The sequence below is a fragment of the Ranitomeya variabilis genome, chromosome 7, assembly GCF_051348905.1.
Source record: "Ranitomeya variabilis isolate aRanVar5 chromosome 7, aRanVar5.hap1, whole genome shotgun sequence".
NCBI lineage: Eukaryota > Metazoa > Chordata > Amphibia > Anura > Dendrobatidae > Ranitomeya > Ranitomeya variabilis.
In genome coordinates, this window is record NC_135238.1 from 212583602 (window position 1) to 212607231 (window position 23630).

General features: G+C 43.5%; 1 protein-coding gene across 5 annotated transcripts in view; it reads left to right on the plus strand.

Annotated features, from left to right (window-relative positions):
- KCNH7 (potassium voltage-gated channel subfamily H member 7) overlaps nt 1–23630 on the plus strand; it is a 345394-nt gene that overhangs the window by 169051 nt on the left and 152713 nt on the right. For all 5 annotated transcript variants that reach the window (XM_077272822.1, XM_077272824.1, XM_077272821.1 and 2 more), the window contains exon 3: nt 22870–23025. In XM_077272822.1, the coding sequence (XP_077128937.1) occupies nt 22870–23025 (156 nt within the window). The remainder of the gene's footprint in view (nt 1–22869; nt 23026–23630) is intronic.

Sequence of the window (23630 nt, forward strand, 5' to 3'; positions counted from 1 at the left end):
GTGTGATAGGATTTTGTCTAGAATGGAACGACAAGGATTCAGACGTCAGAATAGGTTGTGTTATTATTGTGGCGACGCTTCTCATGTCATTTCAGTCTGCCCTAAGCGGACAAAAAGGATCGCTAGTTCATTTACTATCAGTACTGTACAACCTAAATTTCTGTTATCGGTGTCCTTGATCTGCTCATTGTCATCATTTTCTGTCATGGCATTTCTGGATTCAGGCGCCGCCTTGAACTTAATGGATTTTGAGTTTGCCAGGCGTTGTGGTTTTCCCTTACAGCGTTTGCAGAACCCTATTCCTTTAACCCCTTCACCCCCAAGGGTGGTTTGCACGTTAATGACCGGGCCAATTTTTACAATTCTGACCACTGTCCCTTTATGAGGCTATAACTCTGGAACGCTTCAACGGATCTTGGCGATTCTGACATTGTTTTCTCGTGACATATTGTACTTCATGTTAGTGGTAAAATTTATTCGATATAACTTGCGTTTATTTGTGAAAAAAACGAATATTTGGCGAAAATTTTGAAAATTTCGCAATTTTCCAACTTTGAATTTTTATGCCCTTAAATCACAGACATATGTCACACAAAATACTTAATAAATAACATTTCCCACATGTCTACTTTACATCAGCACAATTTTGGAACCAAAATTTTTTTTTGTGACGGAGTTATAAGGGTTAAAAGTTGACCAGCAATTTCTCATTTTTACAACACCATTTTTTTTTAGGGACCACATCTCATTTGAAGTCATTTTGACGGGTCTATATGATAGAAAATACCCAAGTGTGACACCATTCTAAAAACTGCACCCCTCAAGGTACTCAAAACCACTTTCAAGAAGTTTATTAACCCTTCAGGTGTTTCACAGGAATTTTTGGAATGTTTAAATAAAAATGAACATTTAACTTTTTTTCACACAAAATTTATTTCAGCTCCAATTTGTTTTATTTTACCAAGGGTAACAGGAGAAAATAGACACCAAAAGTTGTTGTACAATTTGTCCTGAGTACGCTGATACCCCATATGTGGGGGTAAACCACAGTTTGGGCGCATGGCAGAGCTTGGAAGCAAAGGAGCGCCATTTGACTTTTCAATGCAAAATTGACTGGAATTGAGATGGGACGCCATGTTGCATTTGGAGAGCCCCTGATGTGCCTAAACATTGAAACCCCTAACAAGTGACACCATTTTGGAAAGTAGACCCCCTAAGGAACTTATCTAGATGTGTGGTGAGCACTTTGACCCAACAAGTGCTTTACAGAAGTTTATAATGCAGAGCCGTAAAAATAAAAAATCATATTTTTTCACAAAAATGATCTTTTCACCCCCAATTTTTTAATTTTCCCAAGGGTGAGAGAAGAAATTGGACCCCAAAAATTGTTGTGCAATTTGTCCTGAGTACGCTGATACCCCATATGTGGGTGTAAACCATTGTTTGGGCGCAGGGCAGAGCTCGGAAGGGAAGGAGCGCCATTTGACTTTTCAATGCAAAATTGACTGGAATTGAGATGGGACGCCATGTTGCATTTAGAGAGCCCTTGATGTGCCTAAACATTGAAACCCCTAACAAGTGACACCATTTTGGAAAGTAGACCCCCTAAGGAACTTATCTAGATGTGTGGTGAGCACTTTGACCCACCAAGTGCTTCACAGAAGTTTATAATGCAGAGCCGTAAAAATAAAAAATCATATTTTTTCACAAAAATGATCTTTTCACCCCCAATTTTTTATTTTCCCAAGGGTAAGAGAAGAAATTGGACCCCAAAAATTGTTGTGCAATTTGTCCTGAGTACACTGATACCCCATATGTGGGTGTAAACCATTGTTTGGGCGCAGGGCAGAGCTCAGAAGGGAAGGAGCGCCATTTGACTTTTCAATGCAAAATTGACTGGAATTGAGATGGGACGCCATGTTGCGTTTGGAGAGCCCCTAATGTGCCTAAACATTGAAACCCCCCACGAGTGACACCATTTTGGAAAGTAGACCCCTTAAGGAACTTATCTAGATGTGTGTTGAGCACTTTGACCCAACAAGTGCTTCACAGAAGTTTATAATGCAGAGCCGTAAAAATAAAAAATCATATTTTTTCACAAAAATGATCTTTTAACCCCCATTTTTTTATTTCCCCAAGGGTAAGAGAAGAAATTAGACCACAAAAGTTGTTGTGCAATTTGTCCTGAGTACGACGATACCCCATATGTGGGTGTAAACCATTGTTTGGGTGCATGGCAGAGCTCAGAAGGGAAGAAGCGCTATTTTACTTTTCAATGCAAAATTGACTGGAATTAAGATGGGATGCCATGTTGCGTTTGGAGAGCCCCTGATGTGCCTAAACATTAAACCCCCCCACAAGTGACACCATTTTGGAAAGTAGACCCCCTAAGGAACTTATCTAGATGTGTTTTGAGAGCTTTGAACCCCCAAGTGTTTCACTACAGTTTATAACGCAGAGCCGTGAAAATAAAAATTATTTTTTTTTTTCACAAAAATGATTTTTTAGCCCCCAGTTTTGTATTTTCACAAGGGTATCAGGATAAATTGGACCTCAAAAGTTGTTGTCCAATTTGTCTGGAGTACGCAGATACCCCATTTGTGGGGGGGGACCACTGTTTGGGCGCATGACAGAGCTCGGAAGGGAAGGAGCGCCATTTGGAATGCAGACTTAAATGGATTGGTCTGCAGGCATCACGTTGCATTTGCAGAGCCCCTGATGTACCCAAACAGTACAAACCCCCCACAAGTGACCCCATATTGGAAACTAGACCCCCCAAGGAACTTATCTAGATGTGTTGTGAGAACTTTGAACCCCCAAGTGTTTCACTACAGTTTATAACGCAGAGCCGTGAAAATAATTTTTTTTTTTTTTCACAAAAATGAAATTTAGCCCCCAGTTTTGTATTTTCACAAGGGTATCAGGATAAATTGGACCCTAAAAGTTGTTGTCCAATTTGTCCTGAGTACGCTGATACCCCCTATGTGGGGGGGAACCACTGTTTGGGCGCATGACAGAGCTCGGAAGGGAAGGAGCGCCATTTGGAATGCAGACTTAAATGGATTGGTCTGCAGGCGTCACGTTGCATTTGCAGAGCCCCTGATGTACCCAAACAGTACAAACCCCCCACAAGTGACCCCATATTGGAAACTAGACCCCCCCAAGGAACTTATCTAGATGTGTTGTGAGAACTTTGAACCCCCAAGTGTTTCACTACAGTTTATAACGCAGAGCCGTGAAAATAATTTTTTTTTTTTTTCACAAAAATGAAATTTAGCCCCCAGTTTTGTATTTTCACAAGGGTATCAGGATAAATTGGACCCTAAAAGTTGTTGTCCAATTTGTCCTGAGTACGCTGATACCCCCTATGTGGGGGGGAACCACTGTTTGGGCGCATGACAGAGCTCGGAAGGGAAGGAGCGCCATTTGGAATGCAGACTTAAATGGATTGGTCTGCAGGCGTCACGTTGCATTTGCAGAGCCCCTGATGTACCCAAACAGTACAAACCCCCCACAAGTGACCCCATATTGGAAACTAGACCCCCCAAGGAACTTATCTAGATGTGTTGTGAGAACTTTGAACCCCCAAGTGTTTCACTACAGTTTATAACGCAGAGCCGTGAAAATAATTTTTTTTTTTTCACAAAAATGAAATTTAGCCCCCAGTTTTGTATTTTCACAAGGGTATCAGGATAAATTGGACCCTAAAAGTTGTTGTCCAATTTGTCCTGAGTACGCTGATACCCCCTATGTGGGGGGGAACCACTGTTTGGGCGCATGACAGAGCTCGGAAGGGAAGGAGCGCCATTTGGAATGCAGACTTAAATGGATTGGTCTGCAGGCGTCACGTTGCATTTGCAGAGCCCCTGATGTACCCAAACAGTACAAACCCCCCACAAGTGACCCCATATTGGAAACTAGACCCCCCAAGGAACTTATCTAGATGTGTTGTGAGAACTTTGAACCCCCAAGTGTTTCACTACAGTTTATAACGCAGAGCCGTGAAAATAATTTTTTTTTTTTTTCACAGAAATGAAATTTAGCCCCCAGTTTTGTATTTTCACAAGGGTATCAGGATAAATTGGACCCTAAAAGTTGTTGTCCAATTTGTCCTGAGTACGCTGATACCCCCTATGTGGGGGGGAACCACTGTTTGGGCGCATGACAGAGCTCGGAAGGGAAGGAGCGCCATTTGGAATGCAGACTTAAATGGATTGGTCTGCAGGCGTCACGTTGCATTTGCAGAGCCCCTGATGTACCCAAACAGTACAAACCCCCCACAAGTGACCCCATATTGGAAACTAGACCCCCCAAGGAACTTATCTAGATGTGTTGTGAGAACTTTGAACCCCCAAGTGTTTCACTACAGTTTATAACGCAGAGCCGTGAAAATAAAAATTATTTTTTTTTTTCACAAAAATGATTTTTTAGCCCCCAGTTTTGTATTTTCACATGGGTATCAGGATAAATTGGACCCTAAACGTTGTTGTCCAATTTGTCCTGAGTACGCTGATACCCCCTATGTGGGGGGGAACCACTGTTTGGGCACATGACAGAGCTCGGAAGGGAAGGAGCGCCATTTGGAATGCAGACTTAAATGGATTGGTCTGCAGGCGTCACGTTGCATTTGCAGAGCCCCTGATGTACCCAAACAGTACAAACCCCCCACAAGTGACCCCATATTGGAAACTAGACCCCCCAAGGAACTTATCTAGATGTGTTGTGAGAACTTTGAACCCCCAAGTGTTTCACTACAGTTTATAACGCAGAGCCGTGAAAATAAAAATTATTTTTTTTTTTTCACAAAAATGATTTTTTAGCCCCCAGTTTTGTATTTTCACAAGGGTATCAGGATAAATTGGACCCTAAACGTTGTTGTCCAATTTGTCCTGAGTACGCTGATACCCCCTATGTGGGGGGGAACCACTGTTTGGGCGCATGACAGAGCTCGGAAGGGAAGGAGCGCCATTTGGAATGCAGACTTAAATGGATTGGTCTGCAGGCGTCACGTTGCATTTGCAGAGCCCCTGATGTACCCAAATAGTACAAACCCCCCACAAGTGACCCCATATTGGAAACTAGACCTCCCAAGGAACTTATCTAGATGTGTTGTGAGAACTTTGAACCCCCAAGTGTTTCACTACAGTTTACAACGCAGAGCCGTGAAAATAAAACATTTTTTTTCCCACAAAAATGATTTTTAGCCCCCCAAATTTTTATTTTCCCAAGGATAACAAGAGAACTTGGACCCCAAAAGTTGTTGTTCAATTTGTCCCTAGTACGCTGATACCCCATATGTTGGGGTAAACCCCTTTTTGGACGCACGGGAGAGCTCGGAAGGGAAGGAGCACTGTTTTACTTTTTCAACGCAGAATTGGCTGGAATTGAGATTGGACGCCATGTCGCGTTTGGAGAGCCCCTGATGTGCCTGAACAGTGGAAACTCCCCAATTCTACCTGAAACCCTACCCCTAACCTCACCCCTAACCGTTTACTGAACATTTTCTGACAGTCATAAGTGCCACGTATATAAGTGCCACGTATATAAGTGCCACGTATTTAAGAGCCACGTATTTAAGTGCCACGTATTTTAGTGCCACGTATTTCAGTGCCACGATATTTCAGTGCCACGATATTTCAGTGCCACGTATTTCAGTGCCACGTATTTCAGGCACTGAAAAATACGTGGCACGTAAATACTTCAGTGCCACGATATTTCAGTGCCACGATATTTCAGTGCCACGTATTTCAGTGCCACGTATTTCAGGCACTGAAAAATACGTGGCACGTAAATACGTGGCACGTAAATACGTGGCACTTAAATACGTGGCACTTAAATACGTGGCCACTGAAATATCGTGGCACTTATATACGTATATACACGTATATTTCAGTGCCACGTATTTCAGTGCCACGTATTTCAGGTTAGGGGTAGGGTTAGGGGTAGGGTTAGGGTTTTTTGTTTTTTTCTTGTTTTCTTGTGTTTTTCTATAAAAACGCATGCGTTTTACCGCGTTTACATGCATTTTTTCACACATGTGGTTTTTTTAAAAAACGCATGCAGATAAAAACGCAAGTGTGAAACTAGACTAAAAGACGCTTTTTATAGCAAAAAAGTTTTTGCGTCTCCACATTTTGAGACCTATAATTTTTCCACATTTTGGTCCACAGAGTCATGTGAGGTTTTTTTTTTTTTGCGGGACGAGTTGACGTTTTTATTGGTAACATTTTCGGACACGTGACCATTTTTTATCACTTTTTATTCCGATTTTTGTGAGGCAGAATAACCAAAAACCAGCTATTCATGAATTTCTTTTGGGAGAGGCGTTTATACCGTTCTGCGCTTGGTAAAATTGATAAAGCAGTTTTATTCGTCGGGTCAGTACGATTACAGCGATACCTCATTTATATCATTTTTTTATGTTTTGACGCTTTTATACGATAAAAACTATTTTATAGAAAAAATAATTATTTTGGCATCGCTTTATTCTGAGGACTATAACTTTTTTATTTTTTTGCTGATGATGCTGTATGGCGGCTCGTTTTTTGCGGGACAAGATGACGTTTTCAGCGGTAACATGGTTATTTATATCCGTCTTTTTGATCGCGTGTTATTCCACTTTTTGTTCGGCGGTATGGTAATAAAGCGTTGTTTTTTGCCTCGTTTTTTTTTTTTTTTTTCTTACGGTGTTTACTGAAGGGGTTAACTAGTGGGCCAGTTTTATAGGTTGGGTCGTTACGGACGCGGCGATACTAAATATGTGTACTTTTATTGTTTTTGTTTGTTTTTTTTAGATAAAGAAATGTACCGGTATTTAAGGGAATAATATTTTTTTTTTTATTATTATTTATTTAGGATTTTTTTTTTTTTTTTTTTACACATGTGGAAATTTTTTTTTTTACTTTTTTACTTTGTCCCAGGGGGGGACATCACAGATCGCAGATCTGATAGTGTGCACAGCACTCTATCAGATCCGCGATCATACTTTCATCGGAGCAGGCTGCAGCTTTCATCTGCAGCCTGCTCCGACCCGGAAGTGCTCCCTGCAGGACCCGGATACAGCCCCTCGGCCATTTTGGATCCGGGGCCTGCAGGGAGAAGACGTTCGGTACGAGGTGAGTACATCACCTTGTACCGATCGTCTCAGGGAAGCACGCAGGGAGCCCCCTCCCTGCGCGATGCTTCCCTGTACCGCCGGTACACCGCGATCATGTTTGATCGCGGTGTGCCGGGGGTTAATGTGCCGGGGGCGGTCCGTGACCGCTCCTGGCACATAGTGCCGGATGTCAGCTGCGATATGCAGCCGACACCCGGCCGCGATCGGCCGCGCTCCCCCCGTGAGCGCGGCCGATCGCGTATGACGTACTATCCCGTCGGCGGTCATGGGGGCCCACCCCACCTCGACGGGATAGTACGTCAAATGTCGGGAAGGGGTTAAGGGGGATTGATGCTACACCTTTGGCTAAAAAAATAGGCCCCAGTTTTGGGCACAGGTGACCAACCATGCACATGGCGCCAGCCCATCAGGAAGATTGTCGATTTCTGGTGTTGCATAATTTGCATGATGTTATCGTGCTGGGTTTCCCGTGGTTGCAGGTACATAATCCTGTGTTGGATTGGAAATCTATGTCTGTGACTAGTTGGGGTTGTCAGGGGGTTCATAATGATGTTCCTTTGATGTCAATCTCCTCTTCTTCCTCTTCTGAAATTCCAGAGTTTTTGTCTGATTTTCAGGATGTATTCGATGAGCCCAAGTCCAGTTCCCTTCCACCGCACAGGGACTGTGATTGTGCGATTGATTTGATTCCAGGCAGTAAGTTTCCTAAGGGCCGACTTTTCAACCTGTCTGTGCCTGAACATACCGCTATGCGGAGTTATGTTAAGGAGTCTTTGGAGAAAGGGCATATTCGGCCATCTTCTTCACCGTTGGGAGCAGGTTTTTTTTTTGTTGCTAAGAAGGATGGCTCCTTGAGACCTTGTATTGATTATCGCCTCTTGAATAAGATCACGGTCAAGTTTCAATACCCTTTGCCTTTGCTTTCCGATTTGTTTGCTAGGATTAGGGGGGCTAGTTGGTTTACGAAGATGGACCTTCGGGGGCATATAATCTTGTTCGTATTAAGCAGGGTGATGAATGGAAAACTGCGTTTAATACGCCCGAAGGCCATTTTGAATACCTTGTGATGCCATTCGGGCTCACTAACGCTCCATCTGTTTTTCAATCCTTCATGCATGATATCTTCCGGACTTATATTGATAAATTGTTGATTGTATATTTGGACGATATTTTGATTTTTTCCGATGATTGGGAGTCTCATGTGCAACAGGTCAGGATGGTATTTCAGATCCTTCATGACAATGCTTTGTTTGTGAAGGGGTCTAAGTGTCTCTTTGGGGTGCAGAAGGTTTCTTTTTTGGGCTTTATTTTTTCTCCCTCATCTATTTAGATGGATCCGGTTAAGGTTCAGGCCATTCATGATTGAATTCAACCCATATCCATGAAGAACCTTCAGAAATTTGGGGGTTTTGCAAATTTTTATCGCCGTTTCATTGCTAACTTCTCCAGCGTTGTTAAACCCTTGACTGATTTGACAAAAAAAGGCGCTGATGTGGCGAATTGGTCCTCTGCGGCTGTCTCTGCCTTTCAGGAGCTTAAACGCCGATTTACTTCTGCTCCGGTGTTGCGCCAACCTGATGTTTCTCTTCTGTTTCAGGTTGAGGTTGATGCTTCTGAGATTGGGGCAGGGGCCGTTTTGTCTCAGAGGGATTCTGTTGGTTCTTTGATGAAACCGTGTGCCTTCTTCTCCTGCAAGTTTTCGCCTGCTGAACGCAATTATGATGTCGGCAATCGGGAGTTGTTGGCTATGAAGTGGGCGTTTGAGGAGTGGCGACATTGGCTTGAGGGAGCTAAGCACCGTATTGTGGTCCTGACCGATCATAAGAATTTGATTTACCTCGAGTCTGCCAAACGGCTGAGTCCTAGACAGGCTCGATGGTCCTTGTTTTTTTCCCGTTTTGATTTCGTTGTTTCGTATCTTCTGGGTTCTAAGAATATTAAGGCTGATGCCCTTTCTAGGAGTTTTTTGCCTGATTCTCCTGAGGTCCTTGAACCGGTCGACATTCTGAATGAAGGGGTGGTCCTTTCTGCCATTTCCCCTGATTTACGGCGGGTTCTTCAGGAATTTCAGGCTGATAGACCTGACTGCTGTCCTGTGGGGAAATTGTTTGTTCCTGACAGATGGACTAGTAGAGTGATTTCTGAGGTTCACTGTTCTGTGTTGGCTGGTCATCCTGGTATTTGTGGTACCAGAGATTTGGTTGGTAGGTCCTTTTGGTGGCCTTTGTTGTCACGTGATGTGCGTTCTTTTGTGCAGTCCTGTGGGACTTGTGCGCGGGCCAAGCCTTGTTGTTCCTGTGCTAGTGGGTTACTTTTGCCATTGCCGGTCCCTGAGAGGCCCTGGACGCATATTTCTATGGATTTTATTTCGGATCTTCCGGTTTCCCAGAGGATGTCGGTTATCTGGGTTGTTTGTGACCGGTTTTCTAAGATGGTTCATTTGGTGCCTTTGCCTAAATTGCCTTCCTCTTCAGAGTTGGTTCCGTTGTTTTTTCAGCATGTGGTTCGTTTGCATGGTATTCCGGAGAATATTGTGTCCGACAGAGGTTCCCAGTTTGTTTCTAGGTTTTGGCAGGCCTTTTGTGCGAGGCTGGGCATTGATTTGTCTTTTTCTTCTGCATTTCATCCTCAGACAAACGGCCAGACCGAGCGAACTAATCAGACTTTGGAGACTTATTTGAGATGCTTTGTGTCTGCCGATCAGGATGATTGGGTGGCCTTTTTGCCATTGGCCGAGTTTGCCCTTAATAATCGGGCTAGTTCGGCTACTTTGGTTTCGCCTTTCTTTTGCAATTTTGGTTTTCATCCTCGTTTTTCTTCTGGGCAGGTTGAGCCTTCTGACTGTCCTGGTGTGAATTCTGTGGTTGACAGGTTGCAGTAGATTTGGGCTCATGTGGTGGACAATTTGTGTTGTCTCAGGAGGAGGCTCAACGTTTTGCTAACCGTCGTCGATGTGTTGGTTCCCGGCTTCGGGTTGGGGATTTGGTTTGGTTGTCTTCCCATCATGTTCCTATGAAGGTCTCTTCCCCTAAGTTTAAGCCTCGGTTTATTGGTCCTTATAGGATCTCTGAGATTATTAATCCGGTGTCTTTTCGATTGGCGCTTCTGGCCTCTTTTGCTATCCATAATGTCTTCCATAGATCTTTATTGCGGAAATATGTGGTGCCCGTTGTTCCCTCTGTTGATCCTCCGGCCCCTGTGTTGGTTGATGGGGAGTTGGAGTATGTGGTTGAGAAGATTTTGGATTCTCGTTTTTCGAGGCGGAGGCTTCAATACCTTGTCAAATGGAAGGGTTATGGCCAGGAGGATAATTCTTGGGTTTTTGCTTCTGATGTCCATGCTACTGATTTGGTCCGTGCCTTTCATCTGGCTCGTCCTGATCGGCCTGGGGGCGCAGGTGAGGGTTCGGTGACCCCTCCTCAAGGGGGGGGGTACTGTTGTGAATTCTGCTTTTGGGCTCCCTCCGGTGGTTGTAGGTGGTAATGCAGTTGCCCCTGAGCTGCAGTCCTGGTCAGGTGTATCTGCTGATTGCAGTTCTGACTGGGGAATTTAGGTGTGCAGGATTCATTAGTCCTTGCTAGTTGTCAATTGTTGTTGGGAGGTGTTTGACCTCTTCCTGGTTCCTCCTGCCAGTCTGCCAAATCAGCAAAGATAAGTGTCTGTTTTTTTTTCCTGTGACACACATGCTGTGTGTTTCACAATTCAGTGCTATTCTTTGTGTTTTTTTGTCCAGCTTAGATTGTGTCAGTATTTTCTCAGTCTTGCTGGATTCTCTGGAGTTGCAGATTTACATTCCTGTTATGACCCCAATGGCAGAGGGTCTCAGAAATATTTACTAAGTCTGCAAACACAAAAACCAGCTCATAGGGCAGTGGTAACTGGGCTGACCATATATCTAATCCTAGCACCACAAATAACAGCAGCCGGGGAACGTGCCTACGTTGATTCTAGACGTCTCGCGCCAGCCGGAGAACTAACTAACCCTAGAAGGGAAAAGAAAGACCTTTCTTGCCTCCAGAGAAAAGACCCCAAAAGTTGGATACAAGCCCCCAACAAATAGTAACGGTGGGGTAAGAGGAAAAGACAAACGTAAGAATGAGCTAGGTATTTAGCAAAGAGAGGCCCACTAGCTAATAGCAGAATATAGTAAGATAACTTATATGGTCAGCAAAAACCCTATCAAAATATCCACGCTGGAAATTCAAGAACCCCCGAACCGTCTAACGGCCCGGGGGGAGAACACCAGCCCCCTAGAGCTTCCAGCAAGGTCAGGAATCACATTTAGTACAAGCTGGACAAAAATGAGAGCAAGCAAATAACCCAAAAAACAAAGAAGCAGGACTTAGCTTAATTTAGCACGAACCGGAACCAGCAGATAGGAGCAAACAGAAAGGATCTGATTACAACGATGCCAGGCACTGGACTAAGGATCCAGGAAGTTTATATAGCAACACCCCTGGACTAACGGCCCAGGTGGGTGCAAACTGAGGGAAGAAACTCCCAGAGTAATATCACTAGTAACCACAAGAGGGAGCCAAAAAGTCTAATTCACAACAGTACCCCCCCTTAAGGAGGGGTCACCGAACCCTCACCAAGACCACCAGGGCGATCAGAATGAGCAGCGTGAAAGGCATGAACTAAATCGGCCGCATGCACGTCAGAGGCAACCACCCAGGAATTATCCTCCTGACCATAGCCCTTCCACTTGACCAGATACTGAAGTCTCCGTCTGGAGAGACGAGAATCCAAGATCTTCTCCACCACGTACTCCAACTCGCCCTCAACCAACACCGGAGCAGGAGGCTCAGCAGAAGGAACCACAGGCACAACGTAGCGTCGCAACAAGGACCTATGGAACACGTTGTGAATGGCAAACGACACCGGAAGATCCAAGCGAAAGGACACTGGATTAAGGATTTCCAATATCTTGTAAGGACCGATGAAGCGAGGCTTAAATTTAGGAGAGGAGACCTTCATAGGAACAAATCGAGAAGACAGCCACACCAAATCCCCAACACGAAGTCGGGGACCCACACCGCGGCGGCGGTTGGCAAAACGCTGAGCCTTCTCCTGTGACAATTTTAAGTTGTCCACCACATGATTCCAGATCTGCTGCAACCTATCCACCATAGAATCTACCCCAGGACAGTCAGAAGGCTCCACATGTCCCGAGGAAAAATGAGGATGGAAACCAGAGTTGCAGAAAAATGGCGAAACCAAAGTAGCGGAACTAGCCCGATTATTAAGGGCAAACTCAGCCAACGGCAAGAAGGTCACCCAATCATCCTGATCTGCCGAAACAAAACACCTCAAATAAGCCTCCAGAGTCTGATTAGTTCGCTCCGTTTGTCCATTAGTCTGAGGATGAAAGGCAGACGAGAACGACAAATCAATGCCCATCCTAGCACAAAAGGATCGCCAGAACCTGGAAACAAACTGGGATCCTCTGTCAGACACAATATTCTCAGGAATGCCGTGTAAGCGAACCACATTCTGAAAGAACACAGGAACCAGATCGGAAGAGGAAGGCAGCTTAGGCACAGGCACCAAATGGACCATTTTCGAAAAGCGATCACATACCACCCAGATGACAGACATACCCTGAGACACCGGGAGATCAGAAATGAAATCCATGGAAATGTGTGTCCAAGGCCACTTCGGGACAGGCAAGGGCAAGAGCAACCCGCTGGCACGAGAACAGCAAGGCTTAGCTCGAGCACAAGTCCCACAGGACTGCACAAATGACCGCACATCCCGTGACAAGGAAGGCCACCAAAAGGACCTAGCCACCAGATCTCTAGTGCCAAAAATTCCCGGATGACCTGCCAACACCGAGGAATGAACCTCGGAAATGACTCTGCTGGTCCACTTATCAGGAACAAACAGTCTGTCAGGTGGACAAGAGTCAGGTCTACCAGCCTGAAATCTCTGCAACACGCGTCGCAAATCAGGAGAAATGGCTGACAAAATAACTCCCTCTTTAAGAATACCAACTGGTTCTGCGACTCCAGGAGAGTCAGGCACAAAGCTCCTTGAAAGAGCATCAGCCTTCACATTCTTTGAACCTGGTAAATACGAGACCACAAAGTCAAAACGGGAGAAAAACAATGACCAGCGGGCCTGTCTAGGATTCAGGCGTTTAGCAGACTCGAGATACATCAAATTTTTGTGATCAGTCAAGACCACCACACGATGCTTAGCACCCTCGAGCCAATGACGCCACTCCTCAAATGCCCACTTCATGGCCAGCAACTCCCGATTGCCAACATCATAATTCCGCTCAGCAGGCGAAAACTTCCTAGAGAAGAAAGCACATGGTCTCATTACCGAGCAACCAGGGCCTCTCTGTGACAAAATGGCCCCTGCCCCAATCTCAGAAGCATCCACTTCGACCTGAAAGGGAAGTGAGACATCAGGCTGGCACAAAACAGGCGCCGAAGTAAACCGGCGTTTCAACTCCTGGAACGCCTCCACGGCTGCAGGAGCCCAGTTAGCAACATCAGAACCTTTCTTGGTCATATCCGTCAAAGGTTTAACAACGCTAGAAAAATTAGCGATAAAACGACGGTAGAAGTTAGCAAAACCCAAGAACTTCTGAAGACTCTTAACTGACGTGGGTTGAGTCCACTCATGAATAGCTCGGACCTTGACTGGGTCCATCTCCACAGCAGAAGGGGAAAAAATAAACCCCAAAAAAGGAACCTTCTGTACTCCAAAGAGACACTTTGAGCCCTTAACAAACAAAGCATTCTCACGCAAAACCTGAAACACCATCCTGACCTGCTCCACATGTGAGTCCCAATCTTCAGAGAAAACCAGAATATCATCCAGATAAACAATCATAAATTTATCCAGATACTTCTGGAAAATATCATGCATAAAGGACTGAAACACTGAGGGAGCATTAGAGAGCCCAAAAGGCATCACCAAGTACTCAAAATGACCTTCGGGCGTATTAAATGCAGTCTTCCATTCATCTCCTTGCTTAATGCGCACAAGGTTGTACGCACCACGAAGATCTATCTTGGTGAACCACTTGGCACCTTTAATCCGGGCAAACAAGTCTGACAACAGAGGCAAAGGATACTGAAATTTAACAGTGATTTTATTCAGAAGCCGATAGTCAATACAAGGTCTCAAAGATCCGTCCTTCTTGGCCACAAAAAAGAATCCCGCACCAAGAGGGGAAGAGGATGGACGGATATGCCCCTTCTCCAGAGACTCCTTGATATACGAACGCATTGCGGCATGCTCAGGTACAGACAGATTAAATAATCTTCCCTTAGGAAATTTACTACCTGGAATCAAATCTATGGCGCAGTCACAGTCCCTATGAGGAGGCAGAGCACCGGATCTGAACTCGCTGAACACATCCTGATAATCAGACAAATACTCAGGAACTTCCGAAGGAGTAGAGGAAGCAATAGACACCGGCGGGGAATCAGCATGAATTCCCTGACAGCCCCAACTTGACACAGACATTGCCTTCCAATCCAAGACTGGATTGTGGGTCTGTAACCATGGCAGCCCCAAAACGACCAAATCATGCATTTTATGCAGAACAAGAAAACGAATCACCTCCCGATGTTCAGGAGTCATGCACATGGTTACCTGCGTCCAAAACTGCGGTTTATTTTCCGCCAATGGCGTAGCATCAATACCTCTAAGAGGAATAGGATTTACCAACGGTTCAAGAACAAAACCACAGCGCTTGGCAAATGACAGATCCATAAGACTCAGGGCAGCACCTGAATCCACAAACGCCATAACAGGGTAAGAAGACAATGAGCAAATTAAAGTCACAGACAAAATAAATTTAGGTTGCAAATTACCAATGGCGACAGGACTAACAACCCTTGTTAGGCGTTTAGAGCATGCTGATCTAACATGTGTAGAATCACCACAGTAAAAACACAACCCATTCTGACTTCTATGATTTTTCCGCTGATTTCTAGTCTGAATTCTATCACATTGCATTAAATCAGGTGTTTGTTCAGACAACACCACCAGAGGATTAGCGGTTTTGCGCTCCCACAAACGCCGGTCAATTTGAATAGCCAGCGCCATGGAATCATTCAGACTTGTAGGAATGGGGAAACCCACCATCACATTCTTAATGGCTTCAGAAAGGCCATTTCTGAAATTTGCGGCCAGAGCACACTCATTCCACTGAGTAAGCACGGACCATTTCCGAAATTTTTGGCAATACACTTCAGCTTCATCCTGGCCCTGAGAAATAACCAGCAAGGCTTTTTCTGCCTGAACTTCAAGATTGGGTTCCTCGTAAAGCAATCCGAGCGCCAGAAAAAACGCATCAATATTTGCCAATGCCGGATCTCCTGGCGCTAGCGAGAAAGCCCAATCCTGAGGGTCGCCCCGTAAAAAAGAAATAACAATTTTAACTTGCTGAGCTGAATCTCCAGATGAACGGGGTCTCAGAGAAAGAAACAATTTACAATTATTCTTGAAATTCCTAAACCTAAATCGGTCTCCAGAAAACAGTTCAGGAATAGGTATTTTAGGTTCAGACATAGGACTACTGGTAACAAAATCTTGTATGCCCTGCACACGAGCAGCAAGCTGGTCTACACTTGTAATCAAGGTCTGGACATTCATGTCTGCAGCAAGCACAAGCCACTCAAAGGTAAAGGGGAGAAAGAGGGAAAAAACAAAACAAAAAAACAACTCAGAATTTCCTTTCTTATTATCCCACTTCTGCAATGCATAAACATTCAATGTTGGCCTGGCATACTGTTATGACCCCAATGGCAGAGGGTCTCAGAAATATTTACTAAGTCTGCAAACACAAAAACCAGCTCATAGGGCAGTGGTAACTGGGCTGACCATATATCTAATCCTAGCACCACAAATAACAGCAGCCGGGGAACGTGCCTACGTTGATTCTAGACGTCTCGCGCCAGCCAGAGAACTAACTAACCCTAGAAGGGAAAAGAAAGACCTTTCTTGCCTCCAGAGAAAAGACCCCAAAAGTTGGATACAAGCCCCCAACAAATAATAACGGTGAGGTAAGAGGAAAAGACAAACGTAAGAATGAGCTAGGTATTTAGCAAAGAGAGGCCCACTAGCTAATAGCAGAATATAGTAAGATAACTTATATGGTCAGCAAAAACCCTATCAAAATATCCACGCTGGAAATTCAAAAACCCCCGAACCGTCTAACGGCCCGGGGGGAGAACACCAGCCCCCTAGAGCTTCCAGCAAGGTCAGGAATCACATTTAGTACAAGCTGGACAAAAATGAGAGCAAGCAAATAACCCAAAAAACAAAGAAGCAGGACTTAGCTTAATTTAGCACGAACTGGAACCAGCAGATAGGAGCAAACAGAAAGGATCTGATTACAACGATGCCAGGCACTGGACTAAGGATCCAGGAAGTTTATATAGCAACACCGCTGGACTAATGGCCCAGGTGGGTGCAAACTGAGGGAAGAAACTCCCAGAGTAATATCACTAGTAACCACAAGAGGGAGCCAAAAAGTCTAATTCACAACACATTCCATGTCTTCAGTTAGATTGTGGAACTTTTTGTATTATCTGCTGTGGATATTTTTGGAAGGATTTTAATACTGACCGCCTAGTAATCTGTCCTATCCTTTCCTATCTAGCTAGAGTGGCCTCTTTTGCTAAATCCTGTTTTCTACCTGCGTGTGTCTATTCTTCTCCTACTCACAGTCAATATTCGTGGGGGGCTGCCTATCCTTTGGGGGTCTGCTCTGAGGCAAGATAGCATTCCTATTTTCATCTATAGGGGTATTTAGTCCTCCGGCTGTGTCGAGGTGTCTAGGGTTTGTTAGGCACACCCCACGGCTACTTCTAGTTGCGGTGTTAGTTCAGGATTTGCGGTCAGTACAGGTTCCACCGACTCCAGAGAAAGTTTCATGCGGCTCCAAGGTCACCGGATCATAACACTGAGCACACTAATGGGCATATTTGATTAAATGTCAGTTTCTGCAGAAAAGAGGCAGCGATTTGTAAACTAAAGCTGTGATTTTTTTTTTATAAGGGCTATATGCCCTACAAGACTATGTTCTTAGTTTACACTATCAGTTTGGGCTGGCATTCTCCCTTGAAAAGCAATCTAACATGTTTGAATTATCTGTTATATAATACAAATTATTAATATTATTGTGTTTTTTTTAATATTTTTTCATTCTTATATATTACCTCTTCCCTTATAAAATGAGTACATATATAGATGGCATAGTCCCTGCGTGATGTGCACAATGACAGCTCACTCTCTGTTGCCGGTGCAGATCAGCAGTAAGAGCCAGCAACAAAGTGGTGTTAGAATACCTGGAGTGCAGAGACTAGCGCCGCCCCCACAGGAGATGTCACTGGTCTCTGCACACCTGGTATTGCATCACCGCTCTGTTGCCGGCTTGTTACTGCTGATCTGAACCAGCAACAGAGCGCGTGCTGTCATTGTGCACAGCTCGTTGGGGCTAGCCCAGCCCCTGAAACAAGCATCACTGATGATGATTCATTTCAGGGAGGGGGCAAGGGCTATGGCAGTGACCACAGCCTCTGCCTACTGATGACGCGTCACTGGGATTCTCAAGCGAAGCATCATCAGAAAGGAGGTAGGGAAAAAATGGAAAAACAGTTAAAGTAGATAGAGAACGATAAGGAATTTTTAATGCAAGTATATTAGAAAATAGTTTAGATTATGGCGCTAAATAGATATAGATTTAGAATGAAATTAACTTTTAATTGGGAACACCCCTTTAAACAACAGAGATTAGCGATCTGTGGAGAAGGACCTGATCAGCGGAGTGTGGCAGTACGCACTACCCACTTGATCACAGAACTTCAGGTCCTTAGAATCTTGGACAGGTGGACAGGTGACAGTTGTCTTATGATGGAATACCCCTTTTTAGAGTAAAAAAAATAAAAATTCTGATTGGCTGCTCTGGACAAAAATGACCATTTTCCTGAAGACTATTTTGCTACATGAGACGAAACGAGTTTGATCTTTCGCAGTTCCATGCTTTCTTGATAAATCTCCATTATTATTTTTTTAGCTCAAGAATGTAAACAAACAATAAAAAAAAGCCATTTAGAAATGCTGACGCCAGCACAAAAGGGAAAATAACACGGCTGTGTATTCGGATGAAAAATCCCCTCTCTGCTAAGACAGCTATATGGAACATTATTCATTAGCCTAAAGACTGCTATTCTCCAATGGTGAAAGCTATAGCGTTTATTTAATAAGTCTGCGCAGGCCGAGATGATGATCCCGCTGCACGGCTATTTATAGCATTTGTGAAACAATCCAAAATTGCTTATTTTCTGTTTACTAAAGTCATTTTGTTTGTTTCCATGGGAACTGAAGCGAGCGTCATGGTGTAACTGTTTCAGGAGACGGTTTAAAGACACAATGGATAGAACGTGAACAGCGTGATCCTAACAAATTGATGAGCCGTAATGAAGGAGAGGGAGACACGGGCTGATAATGGGCGTAGACACTGGGGAGAGCACATTTTCTTTTTAATATGTTTTAACAAACCTCTTTGTAGCAATAATACAGAGAGAAAAAAATTGGGACGGACAAGTGCGTTTGGTGCAGATGGGCAATAAGGAGACTATACAGGGCACTGACGGACAATAAATGGGCCCTTGTCAACTCCATAGCTCATCATAATGAACAATATCACCTGTTTTGGTCGTAAAAATGGGCCCCGTTACCTCTTGGGGCACCAGTGCTTCTGTACAGGTTGCACCAATGATATGTTCACCCCTGATGTAGGGTGCAGTGGCATCCATAAAAGAGAGGGGATGTCCACTTTTTTGCTGGGCTTTGTCGACCTGGACATAAGGGCATTCTTGTTTTCCTTCTTTGTTATTTTCGTGATGCCTCCACGTTGGTGGCTACTGGACCAGTACATTGTCGGCCGGCACTCACATACTGGCATCCTGGTTTCCAAGAAGATTGAGGTGACATTTGGACTCTTGGACAGTATGCATGTTTATGACAGTTGTCTAGTTTCCACCAGTCTCTGTATAGTTGTGGCCAAAAGTTTTGCAACTGACACCAATTTTAGTATTCACAAAGTGATGGCACAATATTGCTGGAGGCTAGGTGTACAGTCATGGAAAAATATTTTGAGACTGAAGCTAATTTTGTTGTTTGGTTTTCACAAAGTTTGCTGCCTCTGTGTTTTTAGGTCTTTTAGTCAGATTTATCTATAATTACTAAAGTACAATTATCAGCATTTCAAAAGTTTTCACAATTGTATTGACAAATTCATCAAGTTTATGCCAAGACTCAATATTTACAGTATTGACCCTTATTTTTCAAGACTTTTTCAATTTGCCTTGGCTGCTGAATATCAATTTCTGGGCCAAATCCTGACTGATGACTGCCCATTCTTGTCTCATCAGTGTTTGGAGTTTATCACAATTTTTGTTTGTCCACCTGCTTTTGAAGGATTGACTACCAGTTCTCAATAGGATTGAAATCTATAGGGTTTCCTGGCCATGGACCCAAAATGTCAATGTTTTGTTCACCGAGCCTTTTAGCTATCACTTTTGCCTTGTGACATGGCCTCCATCATGCTGGAAATAGCATTCTTCACCATGGACTAGCTTCTGGATTGTTGGAAGAAGTTGCTCTTGGAGGCGGTTTAGACCCCTTCCTTTATTCATGGCAGTGCTCTTAGGCTAAATTGTGAGTGAGCCCCCTTCATAAATGAAGGGTCTCAGGATGTTTTACGGTTGACATAACGCAAGACTCGTGGTAGCACTCACTTTTTCTTCTCTGGAAAATCATTCTTCCCAATGTCACAGTCTGAAGGGGCTTCATCAGAGAAAATAAGCTTGCATGAAGGATGGATTGAACTTCAGAGAACTGAGGCAAATTTAATTTCTCTGATGAAGCCCCCTTCAGACTGTTTGCCATCAGGAAGAATGATTTTCTGGAGAAAAAATAAGGAGCACTACCAAGAATGGGATTACTTTTTATCCAAGGGAGTGGGCCGAAATATGTCGGTGTAGGGTGCTCACAGTATCATTGGTGCAACCTGTGCGGCCTCACAAGGGCCAAAGAAGTAAGGGGGCCCACTTCCACCTCCAATGATGAACTGTTGGACTACAAAGGACCCATTTACTGTTCTTGCACAGGGACCCTTTTCTGTCCATGTCAGCCAGTCCCCGGTATTGTTGGTGCGAATTGTGGATCTTGTGACCATATATATTCGATTTGGACACTTAAGGTCACCTGCCAACTAAACGTGTCCATCTTCTCTAAATTGTTTTCTATTGAGAGAAGGCAGATGAGACTAGAGAGCAGGTGACCGCATGTGTGCAAGTCGCTGCAAATCACACACATGCACTCACGTGACCGTCCAATCGCATCGGCAATACCGGAGAATCCTGATAGTGAGGGCGCCGCACTCTGTCACGTTTTAGCATAAAGTGACTACAGACTTTTATCCCAAGCCTGGACAAGACCTATAAGAAGTCATGGGGGACAAAGTAGAACTTAAAAAGAACCTGTCATTAGACTCATTCTGTCCGAATCAGGGGCAGCATGAATTAGACACTGTCCTTTATGGAAACCGTAATTATGTAGAGTCCTCTCACTTTGCTCGGTGTCTAATTAGATGATGTTTACTCCATAAAAGTGTCTTCATTACACCTTTTTTCCTTTAGATATGCAGGAATTAAATCATAGTCAGCAAAAAAAAAAAGTCTTACCCCTCTAAAGAAGTTTTATAAATTACTACTAAACTAGGACATCTGCGCCGTCTATTAATGCACTCATCAATGTGAGCAGATTAACCGTTACACATTAAAGATAAAGCTAAAAGTTAGAACTGCAGAACTTTTAATTAAGCATTACAGTAATTATAATTTTAACTTTCTATTAAACGGCGTATGTAAATTAGGATCTGACTGCTTGTCGCACAGCGGTAGGGAAATTAAATATAGAAATTACTCAGATTTCTTCTGTTCTCACTTAAACTTTCATGCCAGTTTAAGATGAATCCGTTGATTGTTTTTTCTATTGTGGTAATTGTATTATTATTATTATTATTATTAATATGAAGCTTTTAGGCACCAAGGCAAAATTTGTATCAGGTCCCACACCCAACACTGGTGATTTTTTATATTGTTAGGGTATGTGCACACGTTCCGGATTATTCGTGGATTTTTTGCGCTTTTTTTTCGGCGGCTTTCCGCGGCAAAAATGCTTAAAAAATGCATACATTAAGCATCCAATCATTTTTAATGGTTTCCGCAATTTTTGTGCACATATTGCGTTTTTTTCCACCCAAAAAACGCATGCGGAAAAATACGCAGCATGTTCATTAATTTTGCGGATTATAAGCGGATTTCCCACTATATTATTGCATTGGGAACCTCCGGAAAAAAACGTGAAAAATCAGCGCAAAATACGCGATAAAAACGTGACAAAAACACGTGCAGAATTCCTGCGGAAAACCTCAGGATTTTCTCACGAAATTTCTGCATACTTTCCGGACGTGTGCACATAGCTTAATGATGTCTAAATGTCCCCTTAGGAACCTAGGGATGGGTGCCATTGCTGCTTTTTTCATAGTTACACCCCTGAAATATGGCCGGATGTTTCTCTCTTTGCAGTAGAACAGTCTTCTAGGTAATTGCAACAGTTTATGAAATGTCAAAGGGTCATAAGATAATGACTTATTGCTCAACTTCTTTCTGTAGGACACGTGGACATTAGCAGTAATAGACTGATTATAAACCCTGCAGAATCATAGAGAAGTTTTTAATGAGCATGCTCTCATCAGGGCAAAGGTTATTGTACAGGAGGAGGAGGAGGAGGAGGTGAGCTGTGACATCATCTATTGTGAATGGTGGATCCTGTGTTATCTACTGTATATAGAGATGTTATCAGTCATTGTACAGGAGGAGGTGAGCTGTGACATCACCTATTGTGAATGGTGGATCCTGTGTTATCTACTGTGTATAGAGATGTTATCAGTCATTGTACAGGAGGAGGAGGTGAGCTGTGACATCATCTATTGTGAATGGTGAATCCTGTGTTATCTACTGTATATAGAGGTGTTATCAGTCATTGTTCAGGAGGAGGAGGAGGTGAGCTGTGACATCACCTATTGTGAATGGTGGATCCTGTGTTATCTACTGTATATAGAGGTGTTATCAGTCATTGTTCAGGAGGAGGAGGTGAGCTGTGACATTACCTATAGTGAATGGTGGATCCTGTGTTATCTACTGTATATAGAGATGTTATCAGTCATTGTACAGGAGGAGGAGGTGAGCTGTGACATCACCTATTGTGAATGGTGGATCCTGCGTTATCTACTGTACATAGGTGTTATCTGTCAAGTCAATGTATAGCAGGGGAAGTGAGCTGTGATATTACCTGTTGTGAAGATTGAATTTTGTGTTATCTTCTGGAGATATGCAATATATATATACACACACAGACACACACACACGTACAGTGGGGAAATAAGTATTTGATACTCTGCTGATTTTGCAGCTTTTCCCACCTACAAAGAATGGAGAGGTCTGTAATTGTTATCGTAGGTACACTTCACTGGTGAGAAACAGAGTCTAAAAATAAAAAACAGAAAATCACATTGTATGATTTTTACATAATTAAATTGCATTTTATTGCATGAAGTAAGTATTTGATCACCGACCAACCAGCTGTTTTACGATTGAAAGCTGACAGTTAATATGATTAGAATACTATATTTCAAAAATTGTATTTTTTTTCTTTAGGATCCACATTCATCTGCAGTACACATGTCATACCAGTGAAGAACCAGGAAGGTGTAGCAATGATGTTCATCATTAATTTTGAGCACGTGACGAAAGTTGAAAGCCCAGGTTCCCCTGATAAAATAAGCCAAATCCTTCCAATCAAGGCAGAAAACCGTAAGTGACTTATGAAAGTTTAGTAATGTTCTCTCTAGTTTTCTCAAGACATTCCTGCATGCTTTTAACCTGATGTTTGATATTTTTGTTGTTTTGGTTTTAGGAAATCTGTCACCAGGCTTACCAATCTAAAGGCAGCATAAAATGGGGACAGAGACCCCGATCTCAACGCTTTGTCAGTCACTGGGCTTCTTGCTGTAGTTTTGATAAAAGCAATATGCTGCAGCTCTGCTAGTCCTCTCAATAATGAACTCTGGAAACATCTCCCTACTGTTGATTGACAGTTTCTGCTTTCACTGAGAAGACAGAAAGCTACCAGTAAGTGTTGCGGGGGCAAGGATAGACAAAGTTTATGAATATGGAGGTCTACAAAGCAGGAGCTCCTCATTGAGAAGGAGGATCAGAGCTGCAGCAGATAACAGTCATTTTATCAAAAATACAGCAACAAGCCTAGTAAGTGACCCAGCTTTAGAAACAGAGTTTCTGTCCCCACTTTTGTGCTGTTCTCAGACGAGAAAGCAAAAACCTGGTGACAGCTATTTTTTCCTTCCTTGGTCTACAGTACACGGAGGGCCCCAAAGACCATGGCAGACTCATGTCTTATA